This window comes from Geotrypetes seraphini, chromosome 12, assembly GCF_902459505.1.
Source record: "Geotrypetes seraphini chromosome 12, aGeoSer1.1, whole genome shotgun sequence".
NCBI classification, from domain to species: Eukaryota; Metazoa; Chordata; class Amphibia; order Gymnophiona; family Dermophiidae; genus Geotrypetes; species Geotrypetes seraphini.
In genome coordinates, this window is record NC_047095.1 from 20,342,136 (window position 1) to 20,360,012 (window position 17,877).

At 43.6% G+C, this 17,877-nt stretch overlaps 1 protein-coding gene across 4 annotated transcripts in view; it reads right to left on the bottom strand.

Moving 5' to 3' along the window:
* Positions 1–3,108: 3,108 nt before the first annotated feature.
* Positions 3,109–17,877, bottom strand: part of RWDD3 (RWD domain containing 3) — a 35,462-nt gene continuing 20,693 nt past the window's right edge. For all 4 annotated transcript variants that reach the window (XM_033917268.1, XM_033917265.1, XM_033917264.1 and 1 more), the window contains exons 2-4: positions 16,934–17,412; positions 4,086–4,201; positions 3,109–3,986 (exon numbers count right to left, since the gene is read on the bottom strand). In XM_033917268.1, coding sequence (XP_033773159.1) covers positions 3,875–3,986; positions 4,086–4,201; positions 16,934–17,377 — 672 coding nt within the window. In that variant the 5' untranslated portion in view covers positions 17,378–17,412 and the 3' untranslated portion in view covers positions 3,109–3,874. The remainder of the gene's footprint in view (positions 3,987–4,085; positions 4,202–16,933; positions 17,413–17,877) is intronic.

The following is a 17,877-nucleotide window of genomic DNA, read 5'->3' on the forward strand; positions in this document are numbered from 1 at the left end:
TCACGTGATCAAATTTACGTTTCCCAACAATCAATTTTGCAGCAGTATTTTGAATTAATTCCAATTGCAATAGTTGAGGCGAGATAATATAATTGACTGACATACGTAAATTTAAAAAAACATTTCTTAACCACAGAGTTAATTTGATCCTTAAAAGAGAGAGAGGAGTCGAAAAGGACTCCCAAAACCTTGGCAGAAAACTCAATCCAGAACCTAAAACTATAGAAAGAGGAAAACAGTCCAATTTTGGGCCTAACCATAACAATTTGGTTTTAGTTGTGTTAATTAAGCTTCATCCAAACACACTGAGCCCAGGCTTGAAGTTTTGAGATACAAAGATTTACTTTAGATGCTAGGTAACAGAAGCCCTCATATACCTCTACAGAAAAAACATCATATATATTCATTTTGCAATTAAATGAGTACACAATTTATAACAGATCCTCTAAAAATCCACTGGCAGATGCATCCAAACTCCACTCTGAATCTCTGCAGGTGAAGCCATGAAAGTTTTTCTAACTCAAAGCAAGTCACTTAATGATCCATTGCCTTAAGTACAAGCTTAGGGCCCTTTTCACAAAGCCGCAATAGTGACTCCCGTGTGGCAAACGTGATGCAGCCTGTTCAACTCCTATGGGCTGTGTCACATTTGCCATGCAGGGACTCACTACTGCAGCTTTGTAAAAAGAGCCCTTAGACCAGGGGTGCCCACACTTTTTTGGCTTGCGAGCTACTTTTAAAATGATCTACCAACAATAAAATTTTAAAAAACACAAATCACACTGTACGCAGAGAAAATGTTAATTATCATTTGTATTTGGGGGTTGTTTTTGTTCAGAGGTCAAGGCAGATGACTTTAAAATAGGCAATGTCACCTCAGTAACAACTATACAAAAATAGACAAATATACCCCCTTCACTTTTACTAAACCACGATAGTGGTTTTTAGCGCAGGGAGCTGTGCTGAATGCCCCTCGCAGCTCCCGACACTCATAGGCACCCTGCACTAAAAAACACTATCGTGGTTTAGTAATTTCCTAGGGCCAAATATTCTCGGTCCATTGACCGAAAACCCAAGAATTAGAATGTCCAGCTGAGGTATATAGTATAGTGGAATTTGAGCGACACAGCAACAAGGAGATGAAGTGCACCCGAGCACAGAAATTATCTGTGAAAGTGAAAGTGAAAGTGAAAGAAATGTAAGAGACCTGTATGGAAACCCCAATAGGAACAGGTCTGTAATACCATGAAGACGTCTAGTGATGCTTTTGCTTATGTGTGATTCTGTAAAAGACGCCTAGAAGTTGACAACAATGCTTACAAGTTAGACACTGCTAGGCACTGTTTATAGAATCAGGTCCATAGTGCCCCCCCCCCCTCCAATTTGATCCAGCCTATCACTGCAATATAATTTGTATCCTAGTTACACAGAGGAGCATTTTCAAAACATATGTCTGTGTTTATTTTTGAAAGGCAAACCACTGTACATCTAGAAATTATATATATATATATATTTTAATCCTCTTTCTGGACATCCAGGCCACTTAGAAGCCCACACCGCCACATTTTCAACCAAAATTTAATCCAAGTTCCAAATGCCCAGAAAAAGGCCATTTGGATGTGGGAGGGGCCAGTCCTGTAATGGACTGGCTACCTAGACATGGCAACAGAGCAGTGGGGCATATTAGAGGGCACTGCTGTGAACTTCACATACAGGGTGGCAGATAAATATCTCACCAGAACTCTCGTATAGGTTATGTGAGCCCCCCCAAAACCCACTATACCGATCTGTCTACAACCCCAATAGCCCTTATGGATGCAGATGGCACCTATATGGCAGTAGAGTAAGGTTTGAGGTTTTTTTGGTGGGCTCACATTTTCCACTATAAATGTAGTGGTTAGAGTGGCTTATGGGACTTGCTACTCCTCTCTATGGTTCACTAGCCCACCCACCTGGCTACTTAAGACACATGTGCAGCTCTATTAGTCTTTCTTATACCAGGTGCTGATGTTCTGGAGACAGGTATGTAAGTTTGTATTCTAATCATTTTGGGTGTGAAGGGGGGGTCAGTGAGCTCTGGGGGAGTGTGGGAGTGTTTCCCTTGATGCATGCAGTGGTCATCTGGTCAGTTTAGGCACCTTTGTGGCACTTAGACCCTTCTAAAACAAGTCCATATAAGTTCCGTCCAGGATGTCTTGCAAAATGTTTATCGCTGCAAGACGTCCATTTCTAACCCACCCTTGAGATCGCCCAAATCCCACCCATAACACACCTCCACCGTGCCCATCTCGTGCTCTAAACATATGGAGGCTAGGACATCACGCTAGACGTACAGAAAGACTGGTTTTGATTATCGGCACTTGGACGTCCTGGCGATTAGGACGTCCAAGTGCCGATTTATGATGCTTTTTGGACATCTATGTTTTTTGATTATGAGCCTGACAGTGGCTCATTGATTATCTTTCTTCCATCAGTTGACAAAGATATTTGCATTGTTTAATACAGGGGTGTCCAATGTCGGTCCTCGAGGGCCGCAGTCCAGTCGGGTTTTCAGGATTTCCCCAATGAATATGCATGAGATCTATGTGCATGCACTGCTTTCAATGCATATTCATTAGGGAAATCCTGAAAACCCGACTGGACTGCGGCCCTCGAGGACCGACATTGGACACCCCTGGTTTAATATGTCTGTGGTTACTTTCACTTTTATTGCTACCCTACTTTCAGGATGCACTAACTTCCCTATTTTGTTAATATCCTTCAAAGATACTTTACTCTGAACCATGTGCTCCTGCGTAACTGTCAGCATTCTCCTAAGTTCTAGTTTAAGAGCTGCTTGATTTCCTTTTTAAATGTTAGTGCTGACAAACTGGTTCCACCCAGGCAGTGCCATAGTAAGGGGGGGGGCGTCCATCCCAGGCACCGTTTTGGTGAGGGCACGCGTTCTCTTCTCCACCCTGCCGCTCCCTCTCCACCCCTCACTGCCGCGCATGTGAGCTGTTTCCCTTCCCCTGTATCTCTGTAACATTCCTGGTGTGAGCAGCAACCCCCAACCTGCTGTTGCGCCGGCTCTTCCTCTGATGTCATTTCCCGGACCCGCACCAAGGAAGTGACATCAGAGGCAGAGCCGACGCTGGTGCGACAGCAGCTTGGAGGTTGTTGCTTGCACCAGGAACGTTACAGAGGGTGGGAATAGAAGCGGCATATGCATGCAGCAGGAGGGGGCGGGGATGGAGCATATAGGGGTCACCTCCCACCTTGGGCACTTCTCACATTCGCTATGCTACTGCACCCAGGTTAAGTTGGAGTCTATCTTTTCAGAATTTGCTCCCCTTTCCTCAGAATGTTGCAGATTCCTAACAAATCTAAATCCCTCTTCCATACAGTAGTAGTAACTTCTTTTAACAGTTCCACAATCAGAAGAAATGTCTATATTAAAAACTTAGATACAAGACACCAACATCCTGCAGCATGTCACAAAAAAAATTCCATAAATATGAGGTCAATGCCTATAGAAAACTAGTTCAACATCACATATATATAGTTTTCTCATGGGTAATTTGCTTTGTTTATAAGGAATTAACATAATCGTAAGGCTTCCATGAGAAAAAGAACTATTCTTTTTAGATTTCTGCAAAATATCAGAATTTTTTTTTCCAATCAGCATTTTCAGAACAAGGTTTTTGATGCAATTTTTTTTTTAATACAGGATATGAATTGCCTTTTGTTTTCTGGAATTTTGATGGTGCCTTAACATTTATGTATAGGGCAGTTTCACTGCTGTTAGTAAAAAAAGTGGTTTCATGTTCCAGTTCCCACCAGCCACAATGCACAAAGAGTAGTTGTTTCAGTCGAAGACTTCGTTCACATTTCCTTACAACAGAACAATCACAAATTCAATGAAAATCTCCTCAAGTCCTGCAGCTTCAAATTCTCTTTGCAGCTCTGCCAATGATGCGTAATCTTTAACTTCGAATGCCAGAAACCTACAGCACAGAATGAAGCTCATGAATATTCCTCCAGGTTTGTCAGAATGTAATTATCGATTCTGCTGCTTTTCTATCTGCAATAGCACTAAATTATACCTTTTGTGTGCAGTTGGTACTCTTGTTTCACACAGTACACGAATCATTTTCTCTTTGCATTTCTTTCCGCATGAGTCCACATCTACTTTAGAGGTTTTCTGAAGAATCAAATAATCCTAAATGGCAGAACAGAAGGTGTTAAATAAATATCACCATCAATGTCTTGAAATTCATTCTAAACGCACTGAACTCATAAAAGCTTAGTTTTAAAAAAAAAAAAAAAAGTGGCAAGTAAACACGGGTAAACAGCATGATTTTGCTCTGTAAACATTTCTAAACTGGATATAAAAGTCTCTGCCTATAGTCTAGGTAGAAGATAAAAACAGTTCATGCAACCTAATCCTTCTCAGCATGGCTTGTGAGCTAGGCAGGTAGTCACATATGCAACTAATGAGACTATAAAACATCCATAATCTATCAAGCTATTAACCAGTGGAATCTTAGAGAGCATCATACAGATAGCACAGTACCTAAACTAAGAGCATGTCTTTAGAAAAAAATGGCTCAGCTGGACGACCGTGGAAAACTGCCAATTACATTGGTAAATGGTTTAGATGATCTAGAGACATTCTTTTCAGATTTCAAACACAATCGAAGAGGCTCGTGAAATGAAGCACAATTAAATCTAAGAAGCTAAAAAATAAAATTAATTGTGAAAGCAAAACAAAGCATCCGAGAATTCCTATGTTCCTTCCTCTTAACCATATTAGCAAAAACTAAAGAAGCCGTGTACTCAGCAAAACCTTTTCTAGAAGTGTCTTAGGGGTAGCCATCTTTTCCCCCTCTCTACATTTCTTGTATTCAGTTGTCACTTCTTTGATGAGCTCACCTCACAGACTTGTCTGAACTGTAGTCGGTCTACAATAGTGGAAACAAATCAATTACATAACAAGCTAGAAAGACAAAAAGGGAGCAAAAATGACTGTATCCACGAGTCATTTATCAGAATGCCTTAGGCATGACTGGAAGCAGGATGAAAAACACAACTGGGGCCCTGGTCTTTCCTGTGGAGTCTGATAAAGGACAAAAGGTTTCAGTTTTCCATTAAGATAATCTACCTATAATATAACCTGGAAATCTCAAATAAGTTTATAAAGAGATTAAATTCTTACCTTGCTAATATCTTTTCCAGCAGATAGGTGTGTCATTCTGGACAAGCGGGTTCTCTCTTCCATGCAGCAAGCCTCTAAAGAAGGAATCCACTTCGGATTTTTTTTTTTTCTAACCCTCCTACTTCACAGAGAGCTCTATTGCCATCTACAGTTAGTCCCCAAGCAAGCAAGTACTCTTCCGAAATTAGGTGAAGTAGGAAATGGGAAACCATCCCCAACAACAGATCTGTTCTGCTCCAACTAAGACATGAACTGAGAACAATCAAACATCAACAAAGTGCCAACAGAGGCATCAGAGGAGCTCAGGTAGTACTCCCTACTGATGCTAGAAACACAATATTCTTCATGGCCCAAAGGGCTGACTGACATCCAAGCTACAGACTTGGAGAATAATGAACTGAATGAGACAGTAGGCAAGCGCAGGAATGAAAGGGCGAGTGTCCAGAATGACACACCTATCTACTGGAAAAGATATTAGCAAGTTAAGAACCTAATCTCTTTTTCCAATGCAATTGGTGTGTCATTCTGGACAAGTGGGATGTACAAAAGCAGTCCCAGAAATCTAGGATAGAATGACTGCGCTGGCACGTAGCTCTGAGGACCCAAAGGCAGAGTCCTCCCTTACTGTCACATCCATTCTGTAAAAAACTTAGCGAATGTATACAGAGTGGACCAAGTCGCCACCCTACAAATCTCTGCTGGAGAAACTGCCCTACCTTCTGCCCATGACGAAGCTATACTTCTAGTTGAATGTGCCCCACAGAAACAGGAGATTGTTTCCCACAAATAATATAAGCTGATGAAATGGTCCTTCAGATCAATCTGGAAATCGTGGCCTTGAAAGTTAGTGTCCTTAGCTTAACTGGATTAGTCAGCACAAAAAAATGGTCAGAGAGCCTAAACCCGTTGGTGATCTCCAGATATCGAAGAAATGCTCTTCTCACATCCAACTTCTTTAGAATCCGGTCCTATTTCTTGGGACCTGTGGACTGAAACGCTGGTTAGCGAATTTCCTGATTGACATAAAATGTCAAAACAACCTTTGGAAGAAAGGAAGGAATGATACGCAAGGAGATACCAGTGCCAGAGATTTTAAAGAAAGGTTCCCTAAAGGAAAGAGCCTGCTACCAGAAAAACTGTCTTGAATGTCAAATCCCTCAGTGATGCCTCCTTCAGTGGTTCAAATGGGGCTTGGCTGAGACCCCTTAGAACTACATTCAGATCCTACGAAGGGAACGGGACTTTGATTGGAGTTCTAATGCGCAGTGGACCCTTCAAAAATCTATTTATGTCCGGATGAGACGTCAAAGTAGATTTGTAGTTCCAAGCCCTGAAACAAGAGAGTCCTAACTTGGACTCTAAGGGAAGCCACAGTGAGTCCCTTGCCCAGGCTGGCTTGGAGAAAAGTTAACACCACAGAAACCAGAGCTAAAAGCAGCTCATGTTCCTGGGTGCATCAATGCTGGAAAGTCTCCCACACTTTAGCATATGCCAAGACCATAGAGGGTTTTTTAGACTTGAGGAGAGAAGAAATGACCACCACTGAGAATCCTTTGCATTCTAACGCAAAGCTTTCAGGATCTTCAATGAACACGGGACTCTGGGAAAGAAGATCCAGATGCATCTGTAGCCTGAGACTGGGACCCATCCAAAGATATACCAGATCTGCATAACACAGTCTGCGTGGCCAATCTGGAGCTACTAGAATGACCTTTCCTTAATGATTTGCAATTCTTTGAAGGATTTGGTTTTATCAAAGGCCACGAAGGAAAGAAGTATAAAAGTACGTTCTTTGGCAATGACTGCACTAGAGCATCTAGAGCTCGGATCTTCAACTGAAGAACCTGTCTGCCTTTTTGTTTGGTACTGTCGCCATGCAGTCGAACTGTGGCTGACCCCAGCAACAAACACTGGCTTGAAATGCTGATGTTAACAGCATCCACTCGCCTGAATCCAAGGTCTGTCTGCTGAGAAAGTCTGTACATTGTCCATTCCCTATGTGTGCTGCTAAGAGCACCTGCAAATGACATTTCGCTCAGGTGAAGAGCGGGTGAGCTTCCAGAGATGGCTGGACACTCTTGGCGCCACACTAGCAGTTTACATATGCTACTGCTGTAGCACACAGATTGCCTGGCCTTACAGAGTATTTTGAAATTTCACCAGTGCCAGCCAAATGGCTCAGAGTTCCAACTGGCTGAATCAACCACTTCCTCTGGGAGGGCAACCAATGCCAAAATCATATGTCTATAAAAGGAAGACTCATGAAAATTGACCTGCAATTGAATTTCAAGTTTTTTTTTTAAAGATTACAACCATCATTGTTTAAAAAAAATGCTTATAATCTCTTACTCCCAAATACTTAATGCTGTCTGACTGAATCCCATCCCCGCAGACCAACAGATGCACAACCAGAAGGGGTGAGACAAAAATGCAGTCAGTACTCTGCAAGACACCGCTAAGCCTCCTACGGATGCCTGATAGCCTGCGCTCAAACTCCTGCTATGCAGTAGGTGAACTACGTTAACTGGGGATGGCCCCCAAGCTCCAAAACTGCTTCTGCAGGCTGGCTAACAGGTACCACAGAAGATTAGCCTGTCAGCTGCATAGTTTCATAGTTTATTAAAATTTTGATTAAACGCAAGTCCTAAAATTCAAAGCATTGTACAAATAAATAAAGCATTTAAAAAAGGGAAACAAACTCCAAATAACATGCAGAACAGAACAAAGGCCATACATACTGGACATCGGGAAGGCTAGCGTACAAAAGGAAAGGAGGGAGAACTACAATATTGTAAAGAAAAGAAGAGAGGAGGGAAAAAGCAAGGAGGGAAGGGGGGGAAGAAAGTAGCAAAAGCTAACAATAAAAAGAAAAAATTTCCTTAGCTTCTTTTCCACGCAGGAAGACCTGTACCCACAAACAGGGAAGTTCCAAGCACAAAAAAAATGAAGAAATCTGAAAATAACTTGAAGAAAATAAAGAAAAAGGCAGAGCAGAACACTCCTTCCGGCTTGCATGCCAAAGGGAAAAACTGTAGATGGCAGTAGAGCTCACTGTGAAGAAGGAAGGTTAGAAAAAAAATCCGGAGCGGATACCTTCTGCAGAGGCTCACAACCTGGGGAAGATAACCCACTTGTACAGAATGATGCACCTATTGCACTGGAAATTCAAAGTATTAACTCATATTCAGTAAAAGGTTTTTTTTAGGTTTTCTGACTCTTCTGTAACTCTTGCATGTGTCATGAAGAAAAAAAGTTTGGCATTAATTACTGCAGAAGTATTTAAATTAATCTGTAGATGGCACAAATAATTTCACTGTGAAAATATGTGAAGCTTGACAATAAACTAAGCAAATAAATAATAATGATGAGAGCTTAGAGAAGTAATCAACTTTCTTTCTAAGAAACAAAGAATCTCTTTTACTAGCCTGTGTTAATATATATTAATGTGACCTGACATGGAAAAAATTATTACCTGGTGATTTTCTTTCCATTAATCGCAACAGATCAATCCAGAGACTTGTGGGTTGTGCCATCTACCAGCAGGTGGAGATAGAATGCCAGAGCTCTACATGTAACCTCCTTTGCAGCAGCCTCCTTTCCAGTATTCTGATTAGCCAAGCAGTAGAACTTCCGAGGAAAGGGGAAAACATCTGACTTTGAAATGAAAAGTATGAACCCCTGTGCACGCAACACAAACATCTTAGCAGTACCATTGCTGGAACTTGAAACACCCCCACATAAGCAGGGTGTGGCTTTTTTTTTAACCATACTCTGCCTGCAGTCTCTTCTACTTTCCAGAAATTGCTGATCCCATAATCTTAGGGAGGGCCTCTGGATTGATCTGTTGGGATCTAATAGAAAGAAAACTATCAGGTAAGAACTAATTTTTCCTTCCATAGCATCCCACAAATCAGTCCAGAGACCTGTGGGATATATCAAAGCAATCCTCAAGTTGGATAGGACCTCGCAACCCCAGCTGCCAACACCAAGGTACCAAACGCTTCTAGCTCCCACATCCAAGCAGTAAAGTCTCACAAAAGTATGCACTGAGGCCCAAGCAGCCAAACAACGAATCTCCTCCATAGAGACTGGCTGCGACTCTGCAAAAGAAATGGACTGTGTTCTGTTGGAATGTACCTTCAGAACAGACCGTGGGGACCACCCCACAAACACATATGCCAACAAGATTGCTTCCTTGAGCCAGCAAGTAATAGACACCTTAGATGACTGTTCTCCTCTCTTGTGCCCTGCAAACAAGAAACAAGTGAGATTCTAAAGTCATTGGTAATCTTCAAGTACCAGACCAACATGCCAACATACATCCAAGCAATGTAAAGCCCAGAAGCCCACCAGATAATCTTCTCTAAAAAAGGAAGGCAGAAACATCAGCTGATTCAAATGATTTACTAAATACCCACTGTCCATTACTCCCACTTCCGTGAAACAGAGAAACAGATCCTGGCACAAAAGAACCTGCAACTCTGACATCCTCCTGGCTGATGCAATGGCTACCAAAACCACTGTCTTCAAAGTAAGATCCTTTATGGAGATGCAATCCTAGGACTCAAAAGGGCCCCCACTGCAAGGCCTGGAGCACCAGATTCAGATTCCACTCAGGACACACTGGTCTTCTAGGGGGTTTTAGATGCTTAACCCCTTTCAGAAAATCCCATACCACATCCCATCCCATCCCACATCCAGATGCGCTGCCAACGACGTTCAATTTACATGACCCCAAAAGCATGCAAGGGCTACCATCTGGACCTTTAAGGAACTGCAAGACAATCCTCTATCCAGACCCTCCTGCAAGAATACCACGATGCTTGGCATCGAAGCTGTTGCCAGAGAAATCTCCTTTCTAGCGCACCAGGTCTCAAATGTCCTCCAGACTCTAGTGTATGCTATCATAGTAAACCCTTTCTTGGCTCGTAGCAGGGTAGAAATGACTATAGCTGAATACACCCTTTTTTCTCAACTTCGCCTGCTCAAGAGCCAGACCATAAGTCCAAAGAGAGAGGGATTCTCCATGAGGATCAGCCCTGAGACAGAAGCCCCCACTACCCCCTCAGAGGTAGCAGTCTGCTATCTGCAATCTGACCAAGTCCACGTACCACAGACACCCGAGTCAATCTGGGGCTACCAACATCACTGGACCCGCGTGACGGGCAATGCAACCAAGGATCCTGTCCATCAGCCACAGCTGAAGAAGTGCTTCTAGAGCCTCTGCTCTGACCTCCCCTCTCCTGCTGAAAAACATTGGAGTTGGCCTGGGAGGCCATCAAATCAATCTCCAAGACTCCACACTTATGAGAGCTCCCACTCCACCGGATCCAATATGTTGCAGCTGAGGAAGTCTACCTGAACATTGAGTGATCCCGCTTTGTGTGCCGCTAACAGTACTGACAGGTGAGCCTCTTCCCAGTGATAAAGCAACTGCGACTCCAACATCAGAGGGGCACTTTGATGACCCCCCTTGCCTCTGATGTATGCTACTGCCGTCGTACTGTTCAACATCACTTGAATCGCTCTGCCTTGGACCAAAGAGTAAAACGCCTGTAGAGATAAATGAATGGCCCTCAGTTGTCGCCTGCTCATCAACCACTTTGCCTCCGTAGTCGATCAATAGCCCTGTGCCATACTGTTGAGGCAGTGAACTCTCCAACTGAGACTGGCATCCTTGGTAACTATCACCCACTCTGGGGCTGCGCAGACTAGCTGGCCAAAGCTACCAATGGAGACTGAACTTGGCTGCCAGTAACATTGTCTTCTGACACTGTGGACCAATGATCTCTGCAGAGGCCTCATGTCAGACCTTGACCATGGAACCATATCCAGAGTTGACACCATCATTCCCAGGACTTACATACAGTCCTATGCCATCAGCGCTGACAGTTGCAGAAGGGACGATGAGTCTGAAGCCTCTGACAACAGTCCTCTGGAAGGAACATATACCCTTTTCGAGTGTCAAAGAGGACCCTAAGATATTCGATGGACTTCATAGCTTGCTCTTTGGCAGGTTGACCACCCAAACTAGAGCGCGTAATAAGTCTTCAACCCTCCTTCTGACCTGCATGCTGTCCTGCTGCAAGGAAGCCCAGATAAACCAGTCATCCAGATAGGGATGAACCCTGATTCCTTATTTCCGCAGGAAGGCCAACACCACCACCATGACCTCTGAAAAAGTTTACGGAGCCATGGCATGAGCAAATGGCATGGTCTGGAACTGAAAATGTTCTCCTAGCACCACGAACCACAGGAATCACTGATGTGGAGGCCAAATGGGAATGTGCAGGTATGCCTCTTTCAAATCCAAGGACATGAAAAACTCTCTGGGCCGCACCAAGGCTTTGACCGAGTGCAAAGTCTCCATGCGGAAATGTTGCACCCTGAGAGTTCTGTTTACCCTTTTGAGGTCCAGAACCAGCCAAATTGAGCCCCCCCCCCCCCTTTTTTTAGGAACCACAAAATAAATTGAATATCGACTTGTCCCTTGCTTTGAAAGCAGGATTGGTTGTACTGCCCCCAGGCAAAGAAGCACCTCAAGAGTATCTTGAACTGCCCATACCTTGGCTGATGCCTTGCATGTAGATTTCAGAAAACAATCCAATAACGGATTATAACTTTCCCTAACCACATCCAGCACCCACTGGTCTGTGGTAATTTTGTCCCACTCGTCCAGAAAGAGGGACAGCTGTCCCCTAGCCAAACTTTGGCAGAGTGGACCAAGATGGCATCATTGTGTTGAGTGGAGCCCAGTGGAGGCTTAGGAAACCATGACCCCAGAAAGTTTATCACCTCAAAAGGATTGTGGCTTCTGCTGAAACTGAGGCCTCTGAAAGGACAAGGTCTTCCCCAGTCTACAGTGCCTCAACTCCCAAAAATGTGGTCATCTGGGTAGATCTGAAAGAAGACCTAGGTTTATCCTCCAGTAGATGCTGCCCCTTAGTTTCTCCAAAAACCTTAATGATCTTTTCCAAATCTTCACCAAATAGCACCTTCCCCCAAAAAAGGGAGCCTAGTCAGCCTTGACTTAGAGGCTACATCTACCAACCAGTGCCACAGCCAGAGCCAGTGGTGGGCTGTCAGAGCCAAAGAAATTCCCTTAGCTGATATCCAAAGCAGATCATAGAGCAAATCTGCCAAATAAATCAGACCAGATTCTAGTGAGAACAAAGTCTGTATCAGCTCCTCCATTGTAAAAGCCTGCTGCACCCAGCTGAGATAGGCCTGGGATGCATAAGATCCACAAACCATGACCTGTAGATCTAAGGTTGCCACCTGAAAGAATGCCTTGAAAGAAGCCTCCAGATGCCTATCATGGATGACCTTAAGGGCCGAGCCGCCCTCCACAAGCAGAGTAGTCTTCTTAGTCAATGCAGCCACGAGATCATCCACCTTAGTAAGCCACAACTGCTCTAGCTCCTCCCCTGGGAATTAAGCTTAGACTTGACCCATGCAACCCCCATCTCCAGGGTATCCCACTGCTCAGAAATAAGCACATTTATAGCTGCATGAATATGAAAGGCCTTGGGATGCCGCTTGGTACCCATCTTAGGATGTGCAGCGGCTTCTGGCGACAGAGGCTTAAGGAACATAAGAACATAAGAAGTTGTCTCCACTGGGTCAGACCAGAGGTCCATCACGCCCAGTGGCCCGCTCGCGGCGGCCCATCAGGTCCGTGACCTGTGAAGTGGTTTCTGTCTAATCCTATAACCTACCTCTACTTCTTTCTGTACCCCTCAATCCCATTATCTTTTAGGAACCTATCTAGACTTCCTTGAACCCCTGTAGCGTGCTCTGGCCTATTACAGCCTCCGGGAGCACGTTCCATGTGTCCACCACCCTCTGAGTGAAAAAGAACCTCCTAGCATTTGTTCTAAACCTGTCCTTTTTCAATTTCTCCGAGTGCCCCCTTGTGCTTGTGGCTCCCCACAGCCTGAAGAATTTGTTCCTGTCTACCTTCTCTATACCCTTCATGATTTTGAAGGTTTCTATCATGTCTCCTCTAAGTCTCCGCTTTTCCAGGGAGAATAGCCCCAGCATTTCCAATCTGTCAGCATATGAGAAGTTTTCCATACCCTTTATCAACTTTGTCACTCTTCTCTGGACTCCCTCAAGTACCACCATGTCCTTTTTGAGGTACGGCGACCAGTACTGGACACAGTACTCCAGATGTGGGCGCACCATCGCCCGATATAGTGGCAAAATGACTTCCTTCGTCTTGGTCATGAAACCTACAGCACCCTCACAATCAGGGAAGGCAAATCTTTTTAAATAATCTTGCTGCTGTCCTCCTCCTCAAAAAGAGTCTACCTGGGAGTGGCAAGACCCCACCCCCCCAAACAAGGACCTTCGTACCCATGCTCTAAAGTGACGGACAGCTGCTCTATGTCCTTCTGTGTCTCAATCCTGGGCCTCTTGGGGGAAAGGGCTGACAGGGAGTCCACAGAGTCCCCCAGGAGCTGCATCAAAAAGGCCTGGTGCATTGAAAGAACAAATTCTAGAGAGAAGTGGACAGTGAAAATTTATGCCCCCACGCTCCCTGCAAGTAGTCTGCTGACATTGACGCCGACCCAGTGGAGGCCCCCCCAACACTGCTGCAAACTCTAAGCCCTTACGGCAAGAAAAGCACGTGACAGCAAATCCAAAATGGTGACCACTGACACATGCATTGGAAGAGACACCACAGAGACCATTACAATCTCCCCTGATGCAGCTGATGTTTCCGAGGCTGCAGAAGACTCCTGCAACATGGCACTGCCCAAAGCTTAACACACATGAGCTGCTCATACCACAGCTGCCCAAAAACCTCCTGCTTCCAAAGCAGAAGCATTGCTTAGCAGTCTCAATGGGAGCAGCCATTCAACCCATCTTAAACTGCCGAAACTCACAGAAATCCGACGGCATGGTAAGGCTGCAGTAAGCCTTCTTCAAATAATATAGTTCTCCACTGCCCAGCACAGCTACAGCTCTTGCTTTTTTTTCTTCTTCCTTTCAGAGGCAGAGGACCCTCTCAGGAGTAAAAATAGGAATAACAGTGGGCCACTGAGGGGGGGGGGATACACAGAGGAGAGACCTGACACCACTAGGTTTGCATCCAAGGCTGCGGAGAAGTGCAGGAACTACAAAGGCTTAACTATGCCCAGGGAACAAGCCAGGAATCACAATCAGAGCTGCACAGATTGTGACCATCCACCTGTTAGAGAGAATACTGAAAAGGAGGCTGCTGCACAGGTTACATGTAGCTCTGGCATTCTCTCTATCTGCATCTGCTGGTAGATGGGCACAACCAACAAGTCTTTGGATTGATCTGTGGGCCGCTATGGAAATATATTTTAATTCAAGTCCCATTATTCATAACAGGCCCTATTTACTAACTGCATATTAACACAGATTGGTAAAAGATGCCCTACTTTGTTCTACATACTCCAGTACAAATGAGTTATCAATAAACTTCTATGAATGTCAGTTCAAGTAGAATCAATTACTGCAGAGAGAGTGTCATAGGTTTTGGGAGGGAAGGAATTCCAGGGGCTGGTTCTACTGACACCTACCAAACAGTTCTGAAGTGCCTCTATAAAATCCCTGTGGCTGCGTCTCACCCTCTTGATCATCAAAACCTCAGGACCACATATGATGATCCTGAATAGGAATCACTATATTCTCCCATGAACCAATCAAAAGAGGAGTTAAATAGTTGCTGTATCTTGAGTTGAAGTTTGGTTAGAAAGGATGAGAGTGTAAGTGAGTGGCAAAGGGTTAAGGTAGTCTACATGCAATATATTTTTTTTTTTTTTTTGAGTGGCAAGTTTGGGTTTTTGCCAGGTACTTATGACCTGGATTGGCCACTGTGAAGATGGGATTCTGGGCTAGAGACACCATTGGTCTGACCCAGTAAGGCTATTCTTATGTTCTAAATTTTTTTTTCATATGAGCAACTAGTTCTAAAAACTAAATTTGCAAGTAATTTTGTGAGTGACGCTCCTAGAACGTATCAGCAATTGCTCATGCACTCTGCTTAGAAGGAAAATAGGTAGTCTGCTGCCTAGGCATGCCTGGAAACAGAGAGTCAAGAGAGGAAAGAAATGTAAAAAACACCATGGGCTCCTTTGACTAAGCTGTGATAGCAGTTTTAGCGTGTGCTTAGCACATGCTGAATTGCCGCATGCGCTAGACCTTAACGCCAGCGTTAATTGAGCTGGCGTTAGTTCTAGCCGCGTAGCACGGGTTTAGCGTGCGCTAAAATCCTGCGTGCACTAAAAACGCTATGGCAGCTTAGTAAAAGGAGCGCCATGTGTCCACTTAGAAGATTTCTTGTGTTCTCTGGGCCAATACTGAGGCCACAGGAGGGAGGCCGGATAATTCTTGCGGTTGGCACTGACCCCGATATTCAATGCTGGACCATTGCTGGTGACCAGCATTGAATATCCAGTCTATCTTTGGCTGGCTCAAACTTAGCCAGCTACATCAATTTTAAGCGCTGGCTGGCTAAGTTATCCAGCCAAAGACAGACCTGCTTTTTGTTCAGCCCGATTTTGCTAAACTTGGCTGGTCAGTGCTTAAAATTGATGGCTAGCACATAAAATAAATCTAAACCAATGGTCTCCAATTAAATATTCATTGACTTGAAAATAAAGTTTAACCTTAAATTCTCATACACTCAGAATTGTGTAATTCAGCCTAGGATCGAAGTCCCAACAGCCGGATCCACCACCCAGTCACTGTATATGGAATATTTTATAAATACTTTATATTTTTTTAAAAATATTTCAATTTATAAATAAATAAACATTTGCAAAAAAATTTTGAAGAAAACTTGTGACTTAACTTATAAAGTCTCACGGGTCCTGACGTGGACCACGTTTCGTGGAACTTTTTCAAGGAACCCACAAGGGAGTTGAGATTGTACTTGACTGTCACACATTAAGGGTAATGCTTTAAAGTGACTGTGTAGCACGTAATAAAGCCATATATGGAGAAAACTCAGCTGGACTTACTTCTGCTATCCCGGTCTTACAGTCTTTCAATGACTTGAGGACAACTCAATGCTGGAAGCTGCCACTCCCCTCCCCACGCCAGGTCCGGAGAAAAGTTCTTTTCGAGACCACCCAAGCATGAACTCCCAAGCAGCTTACGATGACTTATCACATATTTCCAATTCAGGAAAACGCATCTATTGACTTTACTGCACTGACCTGTTATAACGTATTCATGTGTATGAAGTTTATACCTCTGTATCATTTCTAACATTATGTAAGCCGCAATGATTTCTAGTCAACATTTGCGGGATACAAGAATCAGTATAGTATGGTTTGCCAGGCAAGTTTAAGCCGCTAACCGTTAATACTCAGTGGAGATAGTCAGCTATCTTTTGCTAATATTTGCCGTTAGCCGGCCAAACACTATTTAACTGGCCAGTTAAATAGCCCTGAATATCGAGCTCTTCAAGAAAACAAAAATAAGGCAGCCCTGAATGTTTTAAAGAATAATGTACTTATTTCAGATATTATACAACCTCATAGGGCCCTGCTCAAAATTTGGACAATTACATTTATATCTAATGATCCTCTAGAACTTTTACACTGTACAAGTAAGAACACAGACTTTTCTACAAATCATCGCAGCGGTTCATATCACTATGCTTTTTTTAAAACATGGCAGAGTTAGAGGCCTGTACCACATAACAGAAGATCAACAAAACAATCAAATCAATAACACAAACTTATTTTTTTGCACCTTAATATTTTTTTTATGCCCTTGTAGCAGGATTAGTATCAGCTTGCCCATGAACATCAGTCTTCCACTTAGCTCCAGATCAGAAGTCCATTTTGCCACTGTTCTAACATATCTTTTTTTGTCTCTCATGTGATCTATATGTAAAAGGGCCATCCATGTGCCATCCTCTTTAATTTCGTCCATTGTTAAAATGCTTTGTGCATTACAAGTGTCCGATTTTTCGATGTGCTTCAGATTCTGTTGCAACCAGAGGAGCAGCTCATGTATCATAGGCTCAGAAAGAAGCTCATTGGCACGTTCAAGTAATTTGTCTTTTACATTCTCACACTGTGCCCTTGTAAGCTCTTCTGAGCTAACTGAGATATTCGGCAAGCAGGATGGGTATGTGACTGGTAAGTGAAATGTAAGCTTTAACTGTATTTCAGAATTTGAAAAACCTTCCATGCTTGTTTGAATTCTAAATGTAATTCCACCAGTCTCTGAAAAGCATGAAAAAACACAAGTATTAGTTGATCTTGTATAATCCAACAGGATGTTCACAAATAACATTAACCTGTTGCTGCACTAGATTCTAGTAATTGTAAGGTTGTGAGGCATTTCTAAGTAAAGAACTATTAGGAACTTGGGGATTAGAGATTTCATTTTAAAAGTTATAAATTAGAGGCCAAACAAAACTCAACTCCCCCCCCCCCATGCTGGTTCCAATCATGAAATGGCTGCCAAGATCTCCCAAAGAAGTCTTGGCAGTCATTGCAATGGAGCAGCGGCACAGGGCAGGAACAACTGAGGTTCATTCCCACTACTACTACTACTATTAATTATTTCTAGAATGCTACTAGACGTACGCAGTGCTGTACAGAATCACGAAGGAGACAGCCCCTGCTTGAAAAAGCTTACAGTCTAAACCAGGGGTGTCCAACCTTTTGGCTTCCCTGTGCCGCACT